The sequence below is a fragment of the Oryzias melastigma genome, linkage group LG3, assembly GCF_002922805.2.
Source record: "Oryzias melastigma strain HK-1 linkage group LG3, ASM292280v2, whole genome shotgun sequence".
Classification (NCBI taxonomy): Eukaryota; Metazoa; Chordata; class Actinopteri; order Beloniformes; family Adrianichthyidae; genus Oryzias; species Oryzias melastigma.
In genome coordinates this window covers 25,485,400-25,506,989 of record NC_050514.1, presented here as the reverse complement: position 1 = coordinate 25,506,989, position 21,590 = coordinate 25,485,400, and the positions used below count along the sequence as shown (strand labels likewise).

General features: G+C 34.4%; 2 protein-coding genes across 4 annotated transcripts in view; one reads left to right on the top strand and one right to left on the bottom strand.

The window, feature by feature from the left end:
• Positions 1-31: 31 nt before the first annotated feature.
• Positions 32-13,424, top strand: rec114 (REC114 meiotic recombination protein). Of its 2 annotated transcripts, none has more exons than XM_024295474.2 (6): positions 32-395; positions 4,167-4,256; positions 7,942-8,025; positions 8,304-8,477; positions 11,163-11,234; positions 13,243-13,363. In XM_024295474.2, exons 1-6 carry the CDS (start codon positions 306-308, stop codon positions 13,333-13,335), a joined length of 603 nt encoding a protein of 200 aa, XP_024151242.1. In that variant the 5' UTR covers positions 32-305; the 3' UTR covers positions 13,336-13,363. The 2 variants fall into 2 exon arrangements, with proteins under 2 accessions (XP_024151242.1, XP_024151241.1); XM_024295473.2 differs by having other exon boundaries at positions 33-395; positions 13,182-13,424.
• Positions 13,425-14,510: 1,086 nt separating this feature from the next.
• nptnb (neuroplastin b) overlaps positions 14,511-21,590 on the bottom strand; it is a 44,291-nt gene continuing 37,211 nt past the window's right edge. Inside the window, exons 7-9 of one of the 2 annotated variants that reach the window (XM_024295472.2) lie at positions 14,843-14,852; positions 14,693-14,766; positions 14,511-14,594 (exon numbers count right to left, since the gene is read on the bottom strand). In XM_024295472.2, coding sequence (XP_024151240.1) covers positions 14,706-14,766; positions 14,843-14,852 — 71 coding nt within the window. In that variant the 3' untranslated portion in view covers positions 14,511-14,594; positions 14,693-14,705. Of the gene's footprint in view, positions 14,595-14,692; positions 14,767-14,842; positions 14,865-21,590 lie in introns of both variants that reach the window. The other variant, XM_024295471.2, reaches the window with a different exon arrangement.

Below are 21,590 nucleotides of genomic sequence, written 5' to 3'. Positions count from 1 at the left end.
TATAATGTAAATGGGAATCCTGACACCTAATTTCAGAAACAGGGAGAAATTCAATAGTTTCTGCTTGAAAATATATTGAATAAACTGGGATAAAATGTTTTTTTTAATTAGTAAATTACTGTATAAAAAAATGAATAAAAATACGCAATTAAATAAACAATACTAACAATAGGCAAAGCTAAACAGCCACGCGCCTCTGATTTTTCAGATGCTATAATCCTGGTTTTGTGCTGTCACTGTCAACAGTTTCATCGTCTTGTTTTCTAAAGAAAATTACCTTAAAAACTCCTGGGCTGTCCTCGGAAATGTTTGTGAGCCAAACCTGGAATTTAAAGCGTTATGGGCGCTTCATCCCCCAATCCGGAAAGAAAATGAAGGCACAACCCCGCTGGAAGGTAGAGACTTTATGCTAACAAGCTAAACTTCACGGCTAAGCTAGCCCTCCTGGCTAGCATAACAAATCAAAGTGTTAGCTGCTTAATTGCTTGTTTTCTTTTTCCAAAACGAATTGACTGAATTATATTATTTAGTCCATAAAATAATAATAATAATACAGATTTTGTGCTAATAATTTATTTGACAAACTTTCCTGTATTTGTGAGGTCATTTTACCATTTGAGCCTAAGCAGCACATGTTGGAGCAAAGCTTCTTGGTAATAATCATGAGTCTGTTTCTTGGCTTTAGATTTTTGTGATGAGCAACAGACTTATGTTGGTTCGTTCAATCCACGTGAAATTGGCCAAATGCTGTATTTTCTTTGAGGATGCAGCTTGAGAAGGTCTGAAGGAAGGAAGGTAGATGAGCTGGGAAGGATAGAAGTGAAGTTCAGCCACAGCAGGAGGATATCTGTGTGGAAATGAGAGTAACTCCACTGGAATTGTGAAGTTTGTCATTTTTATTATTGAGAAGTTAGACATTACAAAGCATGGTATCGTATATGTATGTGAAGACAAAATGAATTCAATTAAAGCATTAGTAAAAGAAAAAAAGAAGAAAATATATAACATAAACCAAAATTAGCAAAATATCAATATAGATAACATTAAAATAAAAATTCTATATGTACTCAGAAATCTAAATTAAATTGAGGGGCATCAATATCTAAAAAAAATCCACACAACATTATCCATAAATTAAAGTGTAAAGAAAAATCACATAAGACCAGGTAAACAAACAATTTAAAAGATTTGTGGCATTCTTATTTTTTAAAAAATCTTTTTAAAAAACAAAAAAATTGGACTCTCTCTCAAAAATCGACAATTGTGAAAAAAAAAAAAATAACAAAAATTTCTAAATTATTGAACAAAAATTGAATTTTCTTTTCTTTGTCAGTACAACCAAATTGAATATTAGGATACATAAATATTGGAAGTGTAGCCATCTATATAAATCACCCCAAAAGTTATTAACCACATTCCAATCATAAAATAGATGCTTTTAGGTTTCAATATCATGTTTACATATTTGACATATATTATCTTAAATGTTAAATCTTAAATGTAACATTTTTTTACAGGGATAAATATTGTTAATTATTTTGAAATGGATCTCTTTCATTTTTGACAGAAGTGAAAATGAAAAGAAATTGGATCTAATATTACAAGTATAATTTTTGAAAAAGATGGGGACAGAGTTTTTCTTCTAATATGTAGAGGGAATTGTTTGTGAACTGGAATTGTGAAGTTACAGAGAGCAAATGTGAAGAAGACGGAAGTTTTTATGTATTTGAGTCTACAGTTAAGAACAACAGTGTGGAATGAGGGTGTGTGCGGGTAGGTTGGAACAGGTGGCGGAAGGTTTTAGATGTAATGTGTGACAGGAGTGTCAGGAAAGGTGTGGAGGACTGTGGTGAAAGCAGACATGTTGTTGGTTTAGAGCAGGGTCAGTAAAATTGTCATTTAGGCTTGTTTTCTACTAATGAAAACCTAGAAGAAGCCACAATGTCTTACTTTACCCTTCAAGAAAATGAAATAACAATTTGTAACAACAATCATTACATTTTTAACATAATCAATATGAACTGCCTTCCTTTTTTGGCATGAATAAAAACAGAAATATAAGAGGAAATTAGCATTATCTCAAAATGTGATTTTTTTTTTTTTTTTTTTTTTTTATGACAGAATCTCATATGAGTTCCTTTCAAAATAAAATACACCCTGTGCCAAACAAGATCATCCCAGCACCATAAGATAATGTGGGAGAGCTGGAGATGTTGAGGATGCATAGAATCATGTGGACGAGGATTCACACCAATGCAGATAATGTTGTCTTGAAGTTGAGTCATGGCAGCTGAACTGAGTCTTCTTTCTTGAAACATTTCACCACTCTTTCACGTGTTAGTCTGCAGGATTGGAATGAATCCATCAGAGGAACAGCTGTTCTGAAACCAGATTGAGATGACTTGGGTGCAATCAGAGGAAGAGACAGTGATGATGTCGGTAAAAGGATGCTGAGGTTGGAGCTATCAGGAGAGATGGGGAAAAAAAAGATTATGAGTGTAGTCAAGAAGGACATTAAAATGGTTGGAATGAGCAAAGAAGATGGAGATGAAAAGGTTAAATGAAAGTGGATGATTCGCCAAAAAAAAGAAAAAAAAACTGTGTTTGGATGAGTATAGGAATTATTACCAAAGAATTTTGTTACAACAAAGAACAAAAATACTTTGAGGTTTTGTGCTAACTTCAGTTTGTGTTTTTTTTAATGTATAAAGTTCTTTGTTGGATTAGAGCTGCTCATCATCTATTTGTATTGAAATGTCTTGTAGCATTTACAGTAGCTCCTAAAACATTGAAAAAAATGGCAGCAAGATTGGAAAGAAATAACTGTAAAATCAGCACAATATTTTAAATAAAATGTAGTTTCCAAAGGAGGTGATACTGATTTGTGCATACTGATCGAAAAACTGAGAAATCTCATAGATACACAAAAAAGATGGAAAAAAAGTGACAAAAGCACACGGAGAACACAACAAACGTCAACTCAGTAAAGAGATAGATGTCAAATCGTCAATATATTTAAAAAAAAAATACAAGAATTCATATCAGGGAAGGCAAAAAATAACATTGGAAGTTTTTTTAAAAAGTTTTTTTTATGTAAGTCACTGTTTATAAAATGTCATCAGTGAACTTTTATTTTAACTTAAAAGAACATATTATGAAAGAAAAAGTTATGTATTTCGAATATATATTGTTTAATCAACATGACAGTGTAAAATGAAATATGGATAAAAGCAGTTTGATAGAGACGGAAAATACTAAAATGATTCTTTAAAATTAAGATCTTTAAAATAACTGAAACATCCCCAAAATATCAGGAAAGTATAATAATATAAGCATTATATATTCTCAATAAAAGCCAGTGTGAAAACACAAATATATTTATTGCCTTGACTTATAAACATAAAGTGATATTAATCAGAAAGAACTGCCAGTGATTTGTTCCTCAGCATAAATATCACTTTCAGGATCTTTAGTTTATATATATATATATATATATATATATATATATATATATATATCTTTTTTAATCTAACACTCATTAACATCTTCGTCATAAACGGTTACAAAACTGTTGCTCCCATCCAGACGGATCCCCGCCGTTTCTAAAATCAATACTGTATAAGAAGTTGTTTAAATTTGATGGTTGATTGGTTTTAATTGCTTACTAATATGCAACATCAAGTGTCATTATTTGAACATAATTGTTTTCCTCTTTAGTGGGGAAGTTTTGCTCCCAAGCAGAGATTGAGAGGGTAAAATGAGGAAAGAAATCATTTGGAAATGCATTAACTGCACCGAGCTCTAGATGGCAGAATGGAGCAATCATACCCTCAGATGTACACACAAATGTGTATATTTAGATCAATATTGTGTTGTGGTTATGCATTAAACAAACATTATGTGTGTAACTATGCAGCAATAAAACAGACAAGCATTAACTATGGAATATTTATAGTGTTTAGATGTTTTAGAATTGGTGATAAACAGGGAACAATAAGATTTTTGTTTATTTTTTATTTTTTAGCATGATTTATTTTCCAATTACTCCTGTTTACATTGTAAGCTTGCTGCATTATTATAGTAGCTCTCACTATTTTTATGATATGTAAAATGAAATACTTTGCAAGAAAAAAAGAAATATTAATATTTGTGTTTTTATTTTTTAGATTTTCGAGGACAAGAATAGCAGATCTAAAATCCTCCTCACAATTCTGGGATCTGGACACTTGCTGGTAACGCGAGGACATGAAAGCTTGGTAAGGTTCATTTTTATACTCTCATGGTTTGATCATAATTCTAGATGAGGGATGTTTGTTTCTTTCACTTCGTTCAAATTTATTAAAGAAAAAATCCTATTTCCTTTTTATTAAACACTACACTGTTAAGTAGAATTTCAAGACGTAAAAACATGGTTTGTCTTTTACTTTAAATTCAAAAATAGTATTTGAAAATTGGTCTTAAGATGCTGAACTATTTATTATGACTGAATATTTTAAAATGTGAAAATACAGATATATAAGCTTTGTTGTAGGAGTTTTCACATTTTAACTGAGTTTTATAGTTCTTTCAAGTCCAACTCTGATCATCTTTTGATTTATTGTAATTTATATTTTTTTGGCAAAATAAAAATAAACAGTTGTTTTCTAGGCTATAGATTCTGCAAAGCTTGGTAGAAATTTGTATCTTAGTTGTGGGCGGGACTGTAGGTGCAGTGTAGGCCTGCCCCACTCCCCGACATCTATGTGTTTACGCACTCTCCTGCTAGCTTACAGCCCCTCACACCCCCAACCTAAAAGTAACAGTACAACAAAAATGTTGATAAATTTTAGAGCTATCCAGCCGTACAGTTCAGAACCAGATGACAGCTCGGACGAGGAAATCAAAGCTGCATTAGAATGAAGCAGAGCAGGAAGCTTGTGGTCTTCTCATTTTATTTTATACATTACAAATAAGATCTCTTTCAATCAGCATTTTTTTCATTTGCTCCTGATTTACATTTTGAAAAAAAATAAAAAAACTCAGAAGTACAAGTTCCTATGTCCTCAATCACGAGAAAAATAATTAACATCTACTACAAGTAGATGTTAAAAAAACAAATTTTCATTGGAGTGCATTGAAACCTATTCAGAGTCCTGAATATTTTTTTCTAAACTGCCTAAATCAAAAGCAAACTGAGAGTTTATGAGATAGATGGTGTTCTAGTTGTTTTGCAGTTAAGAAATGTATGTTGTGCCACAGAAATAAAAAAAGTTGAAGTTCGTTAGGACTTATTTGTGGCTGAATTCTTCACTCTGTTGTTTGATTTTTTTCCTCTATGACAGTATTTCTTTTAAACAATGTAAATTAGATTTAAATTCCTATAATTAAAGCTGCTGGTTAAAGCTTTAATTCTTTTTTTGTCTTCAGTATTATACATTACTTAAAGAAAATGTAGCATTTTTCATAGATCAAAGACATTAAATAAACAAAGGTTTCCCAAACACTGTATATTTTTGTGCATTTCCACTGGAATATGTTTTTTTAGAGTTAGAACCAAATAAAACTTAATGCTTACTTATACATAACAGTAAAAGGCTTTTGTATCTCTGTGTGGATTTCATTTCTTTAACTCTAAAAATAAATTTACCACCAGCAAGTTTAACAAATCCTCGTTCTGCCGTTTTAAAATGTGACCGTTCTACTTTTCCTTGTATTTGTTCCAGTTATTGTGGCACTTCAAAAAAGTTTTTTTTTTTTTTCTGACCTGCAGACAAAAGAATTTTAAAGGAGCTCTCTATGTCTGATTAATAGTGTTCTGGCACAGGACACAGCTATCTTGCTGTGCCAGGCTGGCAAAGTCAGACGTATATTTGGGTCAGACTAAGGAGAGCTTTCTCTAAGGTTGATGGACTAGTCTATTAAAGACTTCTGCAATGAATCCTCAGGAGTTTGGAGCACCGGGAGACCACGCCTGAAGACTTTCACAGAGTCTGGAGGAAACTTTTTCTACATTTGTGTGAATATATTTGCAATAGATGAGATAACTGAAGGATGAATGAGTAGTTTTGATGATCAAATCAGAAATGATTTAATTGATTCATCTTTAAAAACTTTATTAATTATACAGGGAGATACTATTATATTAGCAGGGCTTTCCATTTGAAGGTCAAATTGTATTTTAGATTTAGTTTATAGTTATCGATTAAAACAGATATAAATTTTGTTTAAAAAAAATCTATTTTTATTTTGTTCTAAATACATATTCAACAGTTGACTTAAACCTTAACTTTATCTCCCCCCAAGCAAATGTTTTCCTAGTAGACTATTTTGAGTGCAGTAAGTGGCTCTCCCGACGAGTCAGAGTAGTTTTCCTGCTCTGTCTCCATTTACAGAAATGTCAACTGCTGTCATCAAAACAAACACGTGGATTCAGGGATCCAGAAAAGTCGACCTGTAAAGCCTAAAAACATCCTCAAACAAACATAGAACTTGAGAGTTTTTTTCTGTCTTCTTTTAAAAAATAAATATTTAATTTTTTACTCTTTATTTGAGGTAATTTTGGTAAATTTTAACCTCTTGACGCTGTAAATCACTAACATACCATTTACGAAGGGTCAAAGCCTCAAGGGTCGACCTTTTTCAGAAACCTCAGCTTTTCTGCAGCTGGATTACCTGGATCAGGTGTGTTTGGCCAATAAGAAGCTGGCAGATTAGTTGGAGTTTGACACCTGAGATTTAACCCAAGACTCCACTTTATTTACTCTGAAGACTTACTTATTTATTTATTTTTTAACAAGTAACTGAAAATAATTCCAGGTTAAGATATATTAATCATATACTCATTATATGTAACATTAGGCCGGTTTTGTCCAAACCTAATGTTTGTACTGTTTACCTGAAAACAAATTTCACTTAACTTTCTAGAATTACATAATTTTTCAGTCAAAAGCAGGAGCCTGCAACCTTCAACACTCGAGTCATTCGGGTCGATTTCTCGCCAACCAAAACCCAGTAGGAGACACAAAGTGTTCACTCACCTTTTAGAAAAATAAGATTTATATTAATGTTTTTGCCACTGACATGATTTAAATAAACTATTTTTTTGGCATAAATGAAACATAAACATGAAGAGAAAATAGCTTTTAAAAAAAATATGAAATAGTTTATAACTTTTGACAGCACTTTGCATGACATCCTTTCACAATAAAAGACATCCTACACCATAGGATCATGTCAATGCAGCTAATCTAGTCGGAAGTGTCATCAATAATAATAATTAAAAAAAAAAACTGAAAAAATGATTTTACTAGAGTAAATAGAAATAGAAAATCTACTTTATAATCCAGTGGATTATAACTTAATGTACCTTTAATTTTGGTTGTACTTACAAATAATAAAGGGATTTTCTGTGATAGATGAAGCTCAAATTTAAGTCCAAATGTGTCAGTTTGATGTTGATAAACTATAAAGGATTGATGGAGAATTACAGCCACCTTTGTTAGCATCCTCGTTGAAGGATCCATACCGTCCTTTAGGTGTTTGTGAATGAGTTGAATAAAGTTAATTTACTTTTTTTAACTTTACTTCTTACTTAATTTTTTCTTTACAGTTAAATTTTTTTAAAAAGTTTTATTTTAACCAAAGAGACAAAATGAAGGGGTAAAAACGACAATTTTAACAGTTTGATTCAATGACTGATGTGTACCAGCTCAGACTGTGTCAAAGAGAGACCCCTACAGACCGATGTTGGAACTGTTTTTATATCACTTTTATTACTTTATAATCCTACCTTTACTTGTGCCTTCCTTATTTGATTTTTTTTTTTTTTTTTGCCTGTTATAGATTTTTTTTCCTTCATAAATTTAAACATAAATAGCATGTTGTACCTTGAAAATGTGTGTTTTTATTTTCCTATGCTGCTCGTTTTAACCTTTTTTCCTTAAATATTTTTTTGCTTTTCAGGAAACTATTCCACTGCTTACTGGCTGTGATTCTCTCAAAGTGCAACAAAAATCTGAAAACTTGATGTTTCAAATGACTGTAAAGGTGAGCCATAAAGCACTCTTTGTTCTGGTATTTTTTATACCCTTCAAATTTCCTTCAAGGTCATGATTATGTTTTTATTTTTTGGCCAAACAAAGTGTTTTATTTTTGAATTATTGTTCCTATTTATTCGGATAAGTCTGTTTGACCTACACATGTCTTTATATTTGCAGAACATGTTGATTACTTCCAGGAAAAGTAAAAAATAAACTGTTTTTTGTCACTATGGTTGATTGACAGAGACTGCACACACTGTGTGTGTATTTTTATCAAATTTACAGGGAGTGAGCCGCATGCTGAGGATGCAGTTTGATGGAAAAGACAGGGTGGAGGCTGTGAGTGAGTGTTCGAGCGCCGTGGAACAGCTGAAGAAGTACCTTTCTGTCACCACTCTGGATGATCCGGCAGTACATCCAAATCAGCCCCCTGCTGACGCTCCGGCACCAGCATCACAGGTCCCACAGTTCACTCAGAAGCCACAGAAACCTGCAGCTCTTTTCTGTACATTTAAAACAATGTGTGACAACAAAAAACAGAAAACAGGTTAAAATACAAGTACTTGGATCTAATTTATGTTAATATTTCATCTGAAAAGGTTTGGCCACTGTTGCATCTTCAGGTCTGTGTCATCAGCTGTGTCCGTTAAGAATCACTAGATGGTGCTATTTACAATCCGGTTGATGAACAAAATGTCTCTGCCTGTGATGTTGGTGGAAAAATAGCTGATTTTCTTTCTTTTCTGTTAAATTCTTCTAAATAAGATTTGATTGTAGAATATCTAAAAAGTATCAAGTATATAGAAAAATGTATTTGATTGACTCCAGTGAAGAAGCAGACAGCGACCTGACAGGTGTTTACTGCCATATGGTGGCACTTCAAACATTTGTATAATGTTCTTTGGAAAAGAGGGAAGTTTAGATGGAAATAAATGGACAAGTGGTTTAATCAATACACAGATTTATGGATTAAATGCTTAATGTATGGAATCTAATCCAAAACAGTTTTCTCCACTGGAGCTCCTGAAGGGAGATAAGGCTTTCCAAAGAAGTAGGCCACACAGCAGAGCTTAGAGGACCAAAGATCCTGCAGGAGAACGGCAGCCATGCTGTCAGGCTTCTAAACAGTCAGGGTGTCTGGACTATCTGTCTGATTCCACATCTGTCGGTTACGTCTTTTTTCTATTAGCAGCTGCAGACTGTGGACTCAAATAGACACAACAATATACAGAAGTTATAACTCAGTCCGTCCAGTGCAGCACGTCTAGCTTCCAAGCTAAACATTTTCAAAATACAAATTTTATTTCTCACATACATATACTTTAGGGTTGTCAATGTTATCATGTGAACGCACGCAATCAATAAAAAAATAAATTATGCGTTAATATTTATTAATGCTAATTAATTACACTCCTCCACTACAAGTTTCTACAGTGTGCATTAATTGCTGATAATGCTCACTTTGTTGGACGCTATCCCGCTTATAACATGACCACTTACAAAATAAATAAATATTCAGTCTATTTTTACTACTTTATTCTTGTTATTTTTTTAGGCTGAGATTAATTTTTCACAAAAAGCGGACTATTTGACAGGTAATGCAGCCCGTTGTCATGGTAACATGAAAACGCCTCACTGAGTCGGAAGCGATTTTGATTGCAGCGGCAAAAGAAAGCGATAAACTGTATTTGCTGATTGCAACTATGGGTTAAATAAAGCATCAGTTCAGAGAGAAAGTTCATCTGTTACCACTTGTTTTTGTCCAGATCATGAAGGATAGTTTGTTTTGAAGAAGTCTACACATATAGAACATTGCGACCGGAACTTCTTCTTTAGGTGTGCATTTACACCTAGGAGCCAATCAGAATCGAGTATTCACCTGGATCATTTAAAGTGCAGAAACATGTTTGTCACTTATGGAAGTATATCAGCATCTTTGTTTTCTTGGCGTAATACTGCAGACAAATGGCTTTACAGTTCTGCTGGTTTCACTGTTGATGTGTTTTGTGCACAAAAATTACTCTTTTGAGTTAACACTATAAATTTAAACATATCAGACGACAAAAATAAGGGAAAGCATTTTTTTTTTGCCTGTTTTTGTACACAAGCTGCATATTGTGGAATATAATTTACATCGTTAAACATTGTAAATTAATCGTGATTAATCACAACTCTAAAGGGTGATTCATTTTTTTTTTTCATTTGTTGACTGCACTAATATACATGCATAGGAGAATATGCAGGGAAATGCATTGCACGACTGTCCAACATTATGAGAACGAAGATAAAAGTTAGATGACAGTAATTTTCAATAAATATAAACAGTCTAGTTGCTTAAGGTCACAAGTCCACAAAATTTAAAGTGTCCCTGAGCGGCAAACGTGTTCATAGTGTAAACTGCTTTGTAGAAATTGCACAGACTTGTGGCAGTTCCTGCTTAGAAACAGCCTTGGTAAAAGAGTGTTGTTTGTGTGGTGGGGATAGGTGGGAGTCCATGAATACAGCTATTAGGTCTTCTGGTTGAGGACTCGGATGGCCTGCGGGGAGAGGCTCCTCCTCATCCTCTCCGTGTTTGCCTTCAGGGAACGGAAAGGTTTCCCTGACCTCAACAGAGAGAGGAGTCGGTTGTTGGGATGCCTGAGGTCTTTTAGTGTCTTGTTCACTCTGCAGCACCGCTTGTTGAATGGAAACAGAATGCATATACCAATGTACAGGTTGAAGAACGTGTTTCCTTTGTTTTCAACCTCCAGAATCCTCAAATAAGATCTAGTTTGACTGATACGCTAAATAAATGACATTTCAAGACAGATAGAAAAACATTATTTTGGTCTATTTCTGTACCATCTTGTTGACAGATGTAAGAATCTAAACACAAGAGAAAATACATGTTTTTTTGCTGCATTCAACTCTTCGAGGTGTCACACTGATAAACATGAGGGACCGGTGCTGCATAGGACTTGGCCTTAAGGCTCAGTTTGACCTTTGAGACCTGAGCACTGAAGACACTCAGTGAAGATGAAAGCACGTTGAGGCGTGGACATTTATTCATTAGTAATGAAGATATTGATTGGTCTTTTTTTACTCTGTAGAGTTATGCCTTGTTTTTGAATTTCCCTTCTTATTCTTTTGATCAATATGTGACAGCGGATACGTCAGGAAAAGTCTGTGGAGCCGGATGTTACCCAAGGATCTTTGTCCATCAGGCATCTTGCTAAGGTATAGTTGTTGAAATATTTAAGATACAAGCATCTAATAATAGTATATAAATATAACAAACGTTTGTTCAAATTTTACATTATCTTGTAAATCAGGTATTACAGTGCTACTCCAACTACAGTGTTTTCTATTTTTAAAATTGTTCCCATTGGTCTTTTAATTACGACTATGCACGTTTTCGTTAATATCGAAGAAAAAGCTGTTGTTTTATAAGAAATATTTTCTGCAGAGCAGCTGTAGCTCATTAGTAATTCATCTCTGAGTGTCTGGACTGAAGTTAGGGTCCACTAATTTTCCGTCACCCCTTTGTTTATACTTTCTCCTGCTAGCTTAAAACCTTAATAGCCCAAATGTAGCAAAAAATAAATAAAAATCGAGCAACATCAGAGCCATGCAACCATACAGTTTTGATCCAGATGGCAGTTCAGATCAGGAAAATGAAGACATTAATCGATCTATTTGTCTGCAAGTTGGATGCTTCAGAATTGTCGAGAAAGGGGCTTTGGCCCGTCCATGGCAATTGCTGCGTCACAAACTCAAACTTTTTCAAACTGCAGATTTTCAACTGCTCCTGATCCAACACAATTTGAACAAAGAAATACTCAGTTTTATTCTTAAATTCTTTTATATGTGTTCTCCATTATGAGAAAAATTCTACAAGAACATCTTAGAAACACCAAAAACACAATTTTCATTGAAGTAGGTCTTTGAAGTCCAACTCCGCATTCCCAAAATCAACTTTTTAGTTGTATTATAATGTTCATTCCTCACAAAAAACAACCTCAAAGTGGTACTTTGCTCCATTTATGGATCTCCGAGAATTCCCCTAAATCTGCTCTCGGAGCACTAGCCCCTCCCAATCCACAAAAATAAGCGGGTCCTCGCATTTGGTGTGTTTGAGATCACTTTCGCCTCGCCTGGATTGATCTGATCAGCATCCCGTTCAACTACAAGAACTAACAGGACACTTTTTCCCACAATGCAGTGTTTTGTAGTCCTCAAGGCAACTTGTAGTCAGCGCCTCGGTAGGCGTCGAGCACCCGTCCCCCTCTCGCAAAATTTTTTTGATCATTGACATGTGACGTCAGAGCAAAAACTACCCAACATGCACCACAGTCCAGGTGATCTTCACAGCGCTGCATCTGCCTGCATGATCTCAAACACACCTAATATGATATAGATAAGTGAGGAACAGGAATATTTTATTTGAAAAAAAAGATAAAATCACATAAATTTATATAGTTTACTCTGAAAGGCTTAATATTTTTTTCCCTTTTATCAAAAACCTATATCTTGTACATGGACATAGTTTCTATAGATCTGCAGTAGTTCATTAAAAATTAGCCTCTGAGTTATGTCGGTGTGGAGCATTAGTCATCTGCTCCTGATTGCCAATTTGAAAAAAAAAATAAATACTCTTGAGTTAAAATTCCTTTCTTTATGTCCTCCAGAAATGTAAGTTTGGGGTCTTTAAAACAGCAACTGCACTGTCCTGAATTGTTTTGGATGACTTATTTTAGTCTTCCTCACTGTAATGCATCTTCCCCAGATGTCAAAAATTAGACTCAGATTAACATTAAAACAATTGTGAATAATTTCACTTAGGGTGGAATTGAAATGCAGCACAACAGATGGGAATAGAGCTTCACTAAATTCTGCATACTAGATAATTACTGTAATCATTTAATGAATGTTTGGTTCGGTGGTTAAAAGCACATCTGTTGTTTTGTTAAATCTTAAAATGGATTTCTGGTTAACTTTAAATATTCCACGTACAACATGAACTTTTACTGCTCTTCCCATCACATGTGAATGTTTTTATTGTTTTTTAATGAGACGCTTGACTTTCATTTTAGCTTTAATAAATTATGAATGCTAATTTAAGTCACTTGATTCCATTTTTTTTATTTATATAATTGAATCAAATCTTCTCTGGGCCACCCACAGCACTTCTTGGGAGAGGCTTCCTTGAGTCTCCCTCAGATGTGTTCCCACACTGTTTTGGCAGAGGGGGGCTTGGAGCCGGTCCTGCGTCTTTGTCTGCTGGATCCCAGCTTTCCTGGGTTTGTGGAGAAGGTGGAGGCGCAGCTGCAGAAAATGATTGAAGAGTAAAGAACGTAAAAAAAAAAGTGGTTTTCCTGCTGTTCATTGCAAATGTGTTTCACTAAAATGAAAAGAAAAATAAAAAAATATTAAGAAATTCAACAAACAAGGCAGTATTTTTTTTTCTTTTTTTACGTTTTTATTAAGAAAAAAATATTGGTCTCACTCATATGTTTATCGTGGCTATATACTCTGGTCCCTTTGATCCCAACCAGGTCCATTTCCAACACACATGAATACATTTAATTGAAAAGAGGAGTCATGCAGCTACAGCAGTGAATGTTGCTATGCCAGCGTCCAAGTGATCCCACAATATTAAAGCTTCACTGAGTAAAACAAACTGCCCTCCATATATCTATTTAATAATACATATTGCATAGGATTATAGCCATGCTATACAGCTAGAGAGAACAAAAAAATCATAAAGTACTAAATAAAAATCCATGTAATTTGGGGAAATATATAAAAAAGAAAAACATTTACAGATTTTTCTATCATTTGAACACTCATACTCCAACATATACAAGACACCTAAGTTACTCTGGAAAGAAAATAGAAATAATACACATATCCTTTTTTGTTAAGATAGTTAAACACACATTAGTCATGTTCTGTAAGTACTCTCTTTAAAATTTAAATACTGCCAAGTCACTGAAGCCCTTGCTTCACAATGAAAGTTCTGGTAAAAGTAATCCTCCTGTCACAAATCAAACAATGATATGCTGTACAAATTCAAAACAATAGAAACATATATATATATATATATATATATATATATATATATATATATATATATATATATATATATATATATATATGGTTGGGATGACTATAAAAACAGGTATTCTTGGATGCAAAAAAGCCTTGTTAGGGATAACAACAGAAAGTTCTATTCTGAGTATCCTATTGCGTATTTATCTTGCATGCATTGTACATGATATGTAATACAAAAGGGATCATCCCATTTGAGGACATGATAAAATGAATGGAGGAGACATCAAACAGCACATTAAAAATGTGAACACCCTCTTGGTGGTTTTCGTCATTACTCGTCATCCTGACATCTCCGCGTAAGACTGAATAAGGCATGCTTAAGACAGCCGTTTATGTTCTTGCCAGTGGTGTGCTGATATTGTTTTCTCATAAAATGAGACAAGATGTGCTTTTTTTTTTAATTATTCTTCTCAGAACAGCCTGGAGCTCCATCATCCTCTGATACTTTCATGTAGTCAAAAAAATGGAGTTTAGTCATCTCATCTGTGGAGAGAAAATAAAATAAAAAAGACGTGACTATGGATTATCCGCACAATCACGTCTATATTTAGATCCCCCCCCCCCGTCTCCATACAACATACCTGAGTGAATTGCCTATTTTGGATTTCTCTGGCGAATGTTTTTGTCTTTGTGATTGTTTGTTGAGTTTGTCTTCCTGGGAGAAAAGCAGTTATGAAAAAGTGATTGAAAGTGGCAGAAAAAAAAAATCAGAATTGTAAATTGAGGCTTACATCGGTCCAGCTGGTTCATCATCTTTGGTGTTGGGAGACAAAAAAAACAGAGAGAATTCAAACATTAAAAGAACAAAAACACACAAGAAAATACATAATTTGCATGTTTCAGCATTTTCACAATAAATAATGTACTTATTGCTTCGGAAAAATAAGCTATTAAAAGGTGTTGTCATTTAAAACATAGAAATTTTTGAACATTTGTTGCTAAAATGGCTGAAACATGAGCAAATGTTGAATTCTCCAAGCGTTGAAAGCAAACATTGGACAAACTTCATCTCACATGCCAGATGAATCTTATGGGGTTTCTGTTTATTTGTAAATGAGCATATGTGTAGGAGTGTTGCAGATGGCTCGCATAAAACCATCTTTTAATTAAACGTTGGGATTTTGAGAACTGATGGGAAAAGGATGTGGTAAATTTGACAATTTTTTATAGTATTAAGACAATTATACTGCAATTGTGACACCAGTGGAAATGCATGTATTAAAAAAAATAAATAAATGCACAAAAAATAAGGTGAAAATGTTTTGCAGTAAAAAGTCACCAGGTAAGCAGAGGTAAAAGTGAGACTTTTTCCATGCATGTATTAGTTTAAGATGAGGATATTAGCAGCATTCCATGGAATCAACGTGGAGCAGAATACAGCAGTACTAAAGCAAAATAAAGATCTATGAGGAGAAGGAAGACTGATCAGCAATTAGCAAACATATAGTTTGACCCCCTCACATTTTAACATAAAACAGGAATTCAAATGGGATTTTTTTTTATTTTTTAAAAAAATATTATCCATATGGATGCAAGTTTCACGAGTGCAAATTTTGTCCTGTTTTTGTGATTCATCATTTCGTCATTTTTGCAACTGATTTTAAAATGAGGAAAAAAAAAAAAACAGAAACTGTCAGCTGCTGCAGCAGGGCTTTTATATTTGGAGAGAAAATGTGCTTCAACGCCGCTAAGCCACCAAGAGACCAGAATTTATGAGGCACGCAAACAGGGGCCAAAACCTCAGGGAACCGGGGATGCTAAAAAGAGATTTCAGAGTGGCTGTGGCGCTTGAGCTGGGAGTCCTCAATCCTGATTTGACTGGCATAAAGACTGCAGACATAATCTACCTTAATCGCCTCAGTTTTTTTATTTATTTATTTTTTTGTTAGATGAAACTAGATTGGAGATATGGAAGCAGAATCAAGCTGTTTGGTTGACTTCAGTTTGTATTTTATTAAATGTCACAGAGGATGAATTTTGTTTTCTTTTGATTATAAATACAATTTTCTAAAATAAATTATTGGCATTTAAATCTATTACACAAAGAAACAGAGAAATGACATTTTGGGTTGCAGAAATTACTCTATTAACAAATTATTCATTTTATTAGCTAATATTAAAATTAGTATTGACACTGCAAGAGCAGAAAGCTGTCAATGAATCATCAATGAATTTGAATACATCACTACTCTATTACCTGTCTGCTGTATGAGAACAAGACAAAATGTGTAGGAGAACACATGGACAAAAGAGAAAAAGTGTAGTATAGAGTATGAGTAAATAAAATAGAATAAAAGTCTTAAATTTGGCCTGAGTGAGAGGAGGAATGGCCTCACAAGCCGTATTAGTAAATCTTGTCTTCCAGCTGTTGGTGCTTCTGCAGTGAGTCATTTTAGTGGGGCAGCTGTGCTGCTTTGTATTTTGATTTTGTAAATGTATTCAAAGATGAAGAGAACACCAATGGCCGCAGGATAATCTTTGATTCCTGAAAATGTCCCAACAGTTTCATCTCGTCGTGTTTATGTAAGGCTGTCTGCCTCTCTGAAAACAAAGGAATATCTGGTTTTATAGAATATAATCGTTGTTTTGACGGATTTAAAATAAATCTGATGACCAAGTAAGCGGATTTAAACCTGGAAATAGTTCTTACTTTATGGTGTACTTATTTTTTCCATGTATTTCTTATTTATCCTAACATTAAAGCATCAAACTCCAGGGCTCAAGGGTTGACCTCCTGCTTTTTTTTTTCCACAAACTTTGCCTTTTCTGCTGCTGATTACCTGGCTCAGGTGTGTTTTGCAAATAAGAAGCGACGGTAGCAAGTTGGTTGGAAAACATGCAGGAAATCAGCCCTCAAGGCCTAAAGTTTAACACCTGTGCTCTAAAGTTTAAGGGTATTTTTATACTGGAGAAGTCTTTTGGTCCGGAAATAGTGGTCCTGAATCTTGTGTTTGGTCTGTATTCTTGTAAACCAGGTATTTCTGTTTCGTAAACAAAACCATCTGACTAAAGATCTCTTCAGTCATTGGCCAGGAATTACAAGGCAAAAAAACACGAGAAAGAATAATGGTGCTAAGTTTTGCAATCCTTGTTGGGATAGTTCACTTCATTTTTTTATTTTATTTTGCTGACCAAATTTGAACATCTGTATAAACGTCAGGTGCAACACTTTACTGCTACTTCTGTACAGTGGAGGCACGCTGCAAGGTGGTTGCTAAGGAGACGTTAGTGTTCATGACACTGTTGCGAAAACAGTGTAAGAAGCAATGTGTATCATGTTAAAATTTGTTTTAACGAGCCTGTCTTCATTCAACCACATTTTGATGAGTTGCTATGTCTCATCACTGTTTTCATCCCATAATCCCTGGCTATGGTGGTTCAGATCCACTCCAAGCATAGAGCCTATTCAAACTGAGGAAATTCAGTTCGACTGGAAACAAAATGAGATCACCTCAAAAGCTCAGTGGCCTTGTAGTAGAGTGTCTGCCCTGATACTGGAAGGTTTTGGGTTCAAATCCAGGTTGAGTTACACCAAAGACTCTAAAAACTGGCCCCATAGAAAGTCTGACTTCTGCTGCAAATCACTTATTCTAGTGATTGCTGCTGGAAATTACGTTAAAAACAAATGAACGATGGAGTTACTCATTTAAATGTTTCTGCATTTGTCTTTGCTTGAACGTTGAGTTTACCTGACATTGAGACTAGGTGAAAGCTGTGGTCTAATTTTATTTACAACCTTAACCTAAACTCAAATGTATCTGAAATTCTCAATAGATGATTGTAGAAATGGTGCAACATTTCCCTAACTGAGTGGGGATTGCTTGGAAAATGAAACTAAAATTGAACCTTTTCTCCAACAATCTTTCAGTGAAAAACATGCATTCTCTTCCTCGGCTGTCAGCAGGAATTAGCTGGTATTTCCCACTGTACGGTCAGCTGAATATGCCGATTGATCAAAAAAGACAGAGATTTCTGTTGTGGAAAAAAAAAATGGGGGTCAACTGTGCTCATGGGAATTTCCTGTGAATTTACTACAACGAAACGCAGCAACATTCCGTGTAAAAGCCTGGAAGTCTTTCCTCTGTATGCTCATGAGTCTGTTGCTCATCAGGTTTGCTTGCAGCGTCAATAACGGAGAGGGAGGGGGGCGCAGAACTGTGTCACTCATGTTAGATGAGAAGTAAAAACACAGTCACGGCCTTTCAGAGGAAACAGGGTTATCGAAAGTGACAACAGATTAAAAAAACTGGCATTTTTATTTCAGAACACCTTTAATTTAATTGAACTTTAAAGGATTGCTGTTGGATATGAATGTTTGTGATCTCTATAATAGTCTGGAACGTTTTCATGACATACTGCAGAAACCAACATGTTTAAAAACTGGGTAAAGTAAAACACATTTGGACGTAAAATGTAAAAATAAAAAACAAAATTAGCTGATTATAGCAAGGGTCTGCAACCTGAGGCTCCTCCTTTGTGGCTATTTGGCTTTGAAGACAAATGCTAAAAGTTAGAAAAAACAATGAGTTTATAGTTTGGGTGCATTTGTTCTAGATTTTGTTATTTATGTTGGATTTTTAATAATATTGTCAGAGATATTTATCCTTGAATGAGCATGAACCTCATATTCGTATCTTCTGCTACACAACAGTGTCTACACTGTAAAAAGTGAAACGTTGGATCAATTAACAAACGTTCTGTTACTTTTTACATTTAAAATTATTATTTGTCATCAAAATAAAATTTCAATTTGATGTGTTAATCAACTTAAACAAATAATTGAATAAAAACTAGTATTTTAAATGTAACAAATTACAGAGCTTTTCATCCAATATTTCACTTCTTACAGTGTAGTTGATGTTCAGAAACTGTTCTTAATGTATAGACATTAAAGATTGATTATACAGCAATTATGTCATGTCATTCAATTGTAAAAAGGAGAAAAATGATAACGGTACATTAAAATAATGATAGAAAATGCTGCAGCAGGAGGATCTTATTTGGGATGTATTTTATTTTGAAAGGAACTGATGCAGTAAAAACAAAAATACGTTTTTTTTTTCTATATACAAAAAAAAACGCTTGAAATACTAACACATATTAAATAACTGCTGTTATAATTCAATTATTGGAAATATTTAAAAGTTACATTTTCTTAAAGAATGACTTAATGGCCACAAAAACATAAATAAATTGTATTTTTAACACTAAAGTGGGACTTTGTGGCTCTTGATGGGTTTTGGTCGGTAAGAAACTGAACCAAACTGCTTTTATAGTGTTAAAGGTTGCAGACCCCTTGTCTAAAATAAAAATGTTAGTTCATATTAAAAGTAATTCCTCTAAAAATAAAGGGTTTAGGAAAAGCTGTAGGCTTGTAAAACATAGCAAAACATTACCATAACCATGCATGATCTCTCACTTACCACCCATTTAGATTATGTTGCCATTTGGAAAGATCAGAAAAGGAAAAAAAAACAGTAACCAAGTAAGAAACACAAAAAGAGTGAAACTGTAAAAGGTTTGTATGAGTCTGGCAACCCCATTATTACCATCACACCTTTTCATCGCTGTCCTTTCAACACTACCAATGTGTTAAATATGGTCCGTTTTTAAGGGCGCTCTGTTACCTAACGTGCTTCTAAATGTCATGTTTGTAACACACAGCTTCCATGTGACCATGCCCATCTGTGCCTTTTTTGTTACACCTGTCAAAAGCAGTAAGCCAGACACCTTGATAGGCAGGTAAACACAGCAAATACGCTCTGACAGCACATGCGGCCTCAAAGTGTTTGCATCTTTACATTTTTAGAACATCAAGATACATCAAGCCCCTATTATGGTTTTATCTCATCACTGCACTTCAATCTGGATAGCCTGCAGGTATAATTTTCAAACTGTTGAGTTGAATATGAATGAAAAATGTGACTAAAAATACTCAGGATGGTTGCTAGGTTTCCTCGGATGGAAGTCCCACCGAACATCTGCCCGAATATCAAACTTGGCAATGTTCTGAGCATTGACAGTATATAAGAAATGGACTGAGACACCTAAGCAGTGCCCGCCAGTCCCATAAAGACTGTAGTGAGAAATAACCAGTCATTATATGTGTAAGAATTAACTACCTTTTTTAACATGTTCTTGCTAATCCTGATTTTTTAATGATGTTTTTGCAAGTTATAAACTGACCAATCAGATGCCTCAATAAAAACATGTGGTGCCCACTGCTTACTGACTCCGTCTGGCTCCAATATGGTGAGGCGCTTATTGTGAAAGAATTGACTTAATTTGGTTGGAGCCAGAAGTAAGCTTTTTTCTATGAGTGATATCACACTCACTATGTCCAATTCTCATATACAGTCACTGATTCTAAGACAAAACAAATCTGTGAGGAAAACAGTGTTTGAGTAAAGGGATATTGTTTGACTTTGGTTTTAGACCTAACTCTGCCTCTTAGCAGATGCACTTCATAACTACACTGTAAAAAGTGAAATATTAGGTCAATTCACAAAAGCGCTGTAATTTGTTACAATTAAAAATATTAGTTTTTTATTACATATTTGAGTTGAAGCCGAAATTTTTAATTTGATGAAAACTAAAAATTCACTTTTTTCAGCGTACAGTCAAACACAGAGGTGGAGATATTATGATTTTAGCTTGTTTTAGCTTGTGTTGTTATGTTATGACAGTCAGTGCGAGGCCTTTTAACTGATGAAGTATGTAGAACAGTGATTTGAAGCACAGTAGCAGACAACTGTGAAAAAAATTCTAGCACTAAAGAAGAAGTCTGGACCAGAACCCAGTTGTAAAGCTATTATAGGGAATGACAAAAATAATATGAACTTGTAAAAATGATTACTAGTCATCCGTAACCTCCATGATTCATCTGTCTAGTATAAAGTGATCATTACCATGGGAAGGTGACAACTTAAGAACTGATGTATGAACTCTGCTGTGGTTTTGTAAGCAAACGAAGCTTTGTTGGAACTTCTAGTTTCTCTGTAGAGTGACCAACATTGACCCAAAAGTGAAACATGTCAGGCATTTTGTTCTAAAAAGCTCTCTCAGCACTGAACTGCATTAGTGTGCACATAACTCAAGTTTATCTGATGGTAGATCTACAAGCTGCTGAATTATGGGTAACCTCGTATTGTTGGTGTTTTTCCTTCTTTCTGCCTCAGTCCATCCATCAGGTTTCCATTTCAAAACCACAGAATTCATCTGGCGAGAAACTGAAATAAATGAGATTTTTGTTGGGAGAAAGGTCCGGCGTTCTCTTCTCCCCAGATTTTGAATAGATGAACTTATGAGGATCAATCATGTTTATTGTGTTCGGCTTCAGGGTTTAAAACAGGCTTGTCACTGAGAAGATTTGAATGGAAGAATAATCAGGTGCTGAAGTGCTTAGCAGCAACCACTAAAGGCAAACGCAGAAATAAATGCAGCAAAGCAAAAAAAAGAAGAAATAGAAATTTGGTGTTT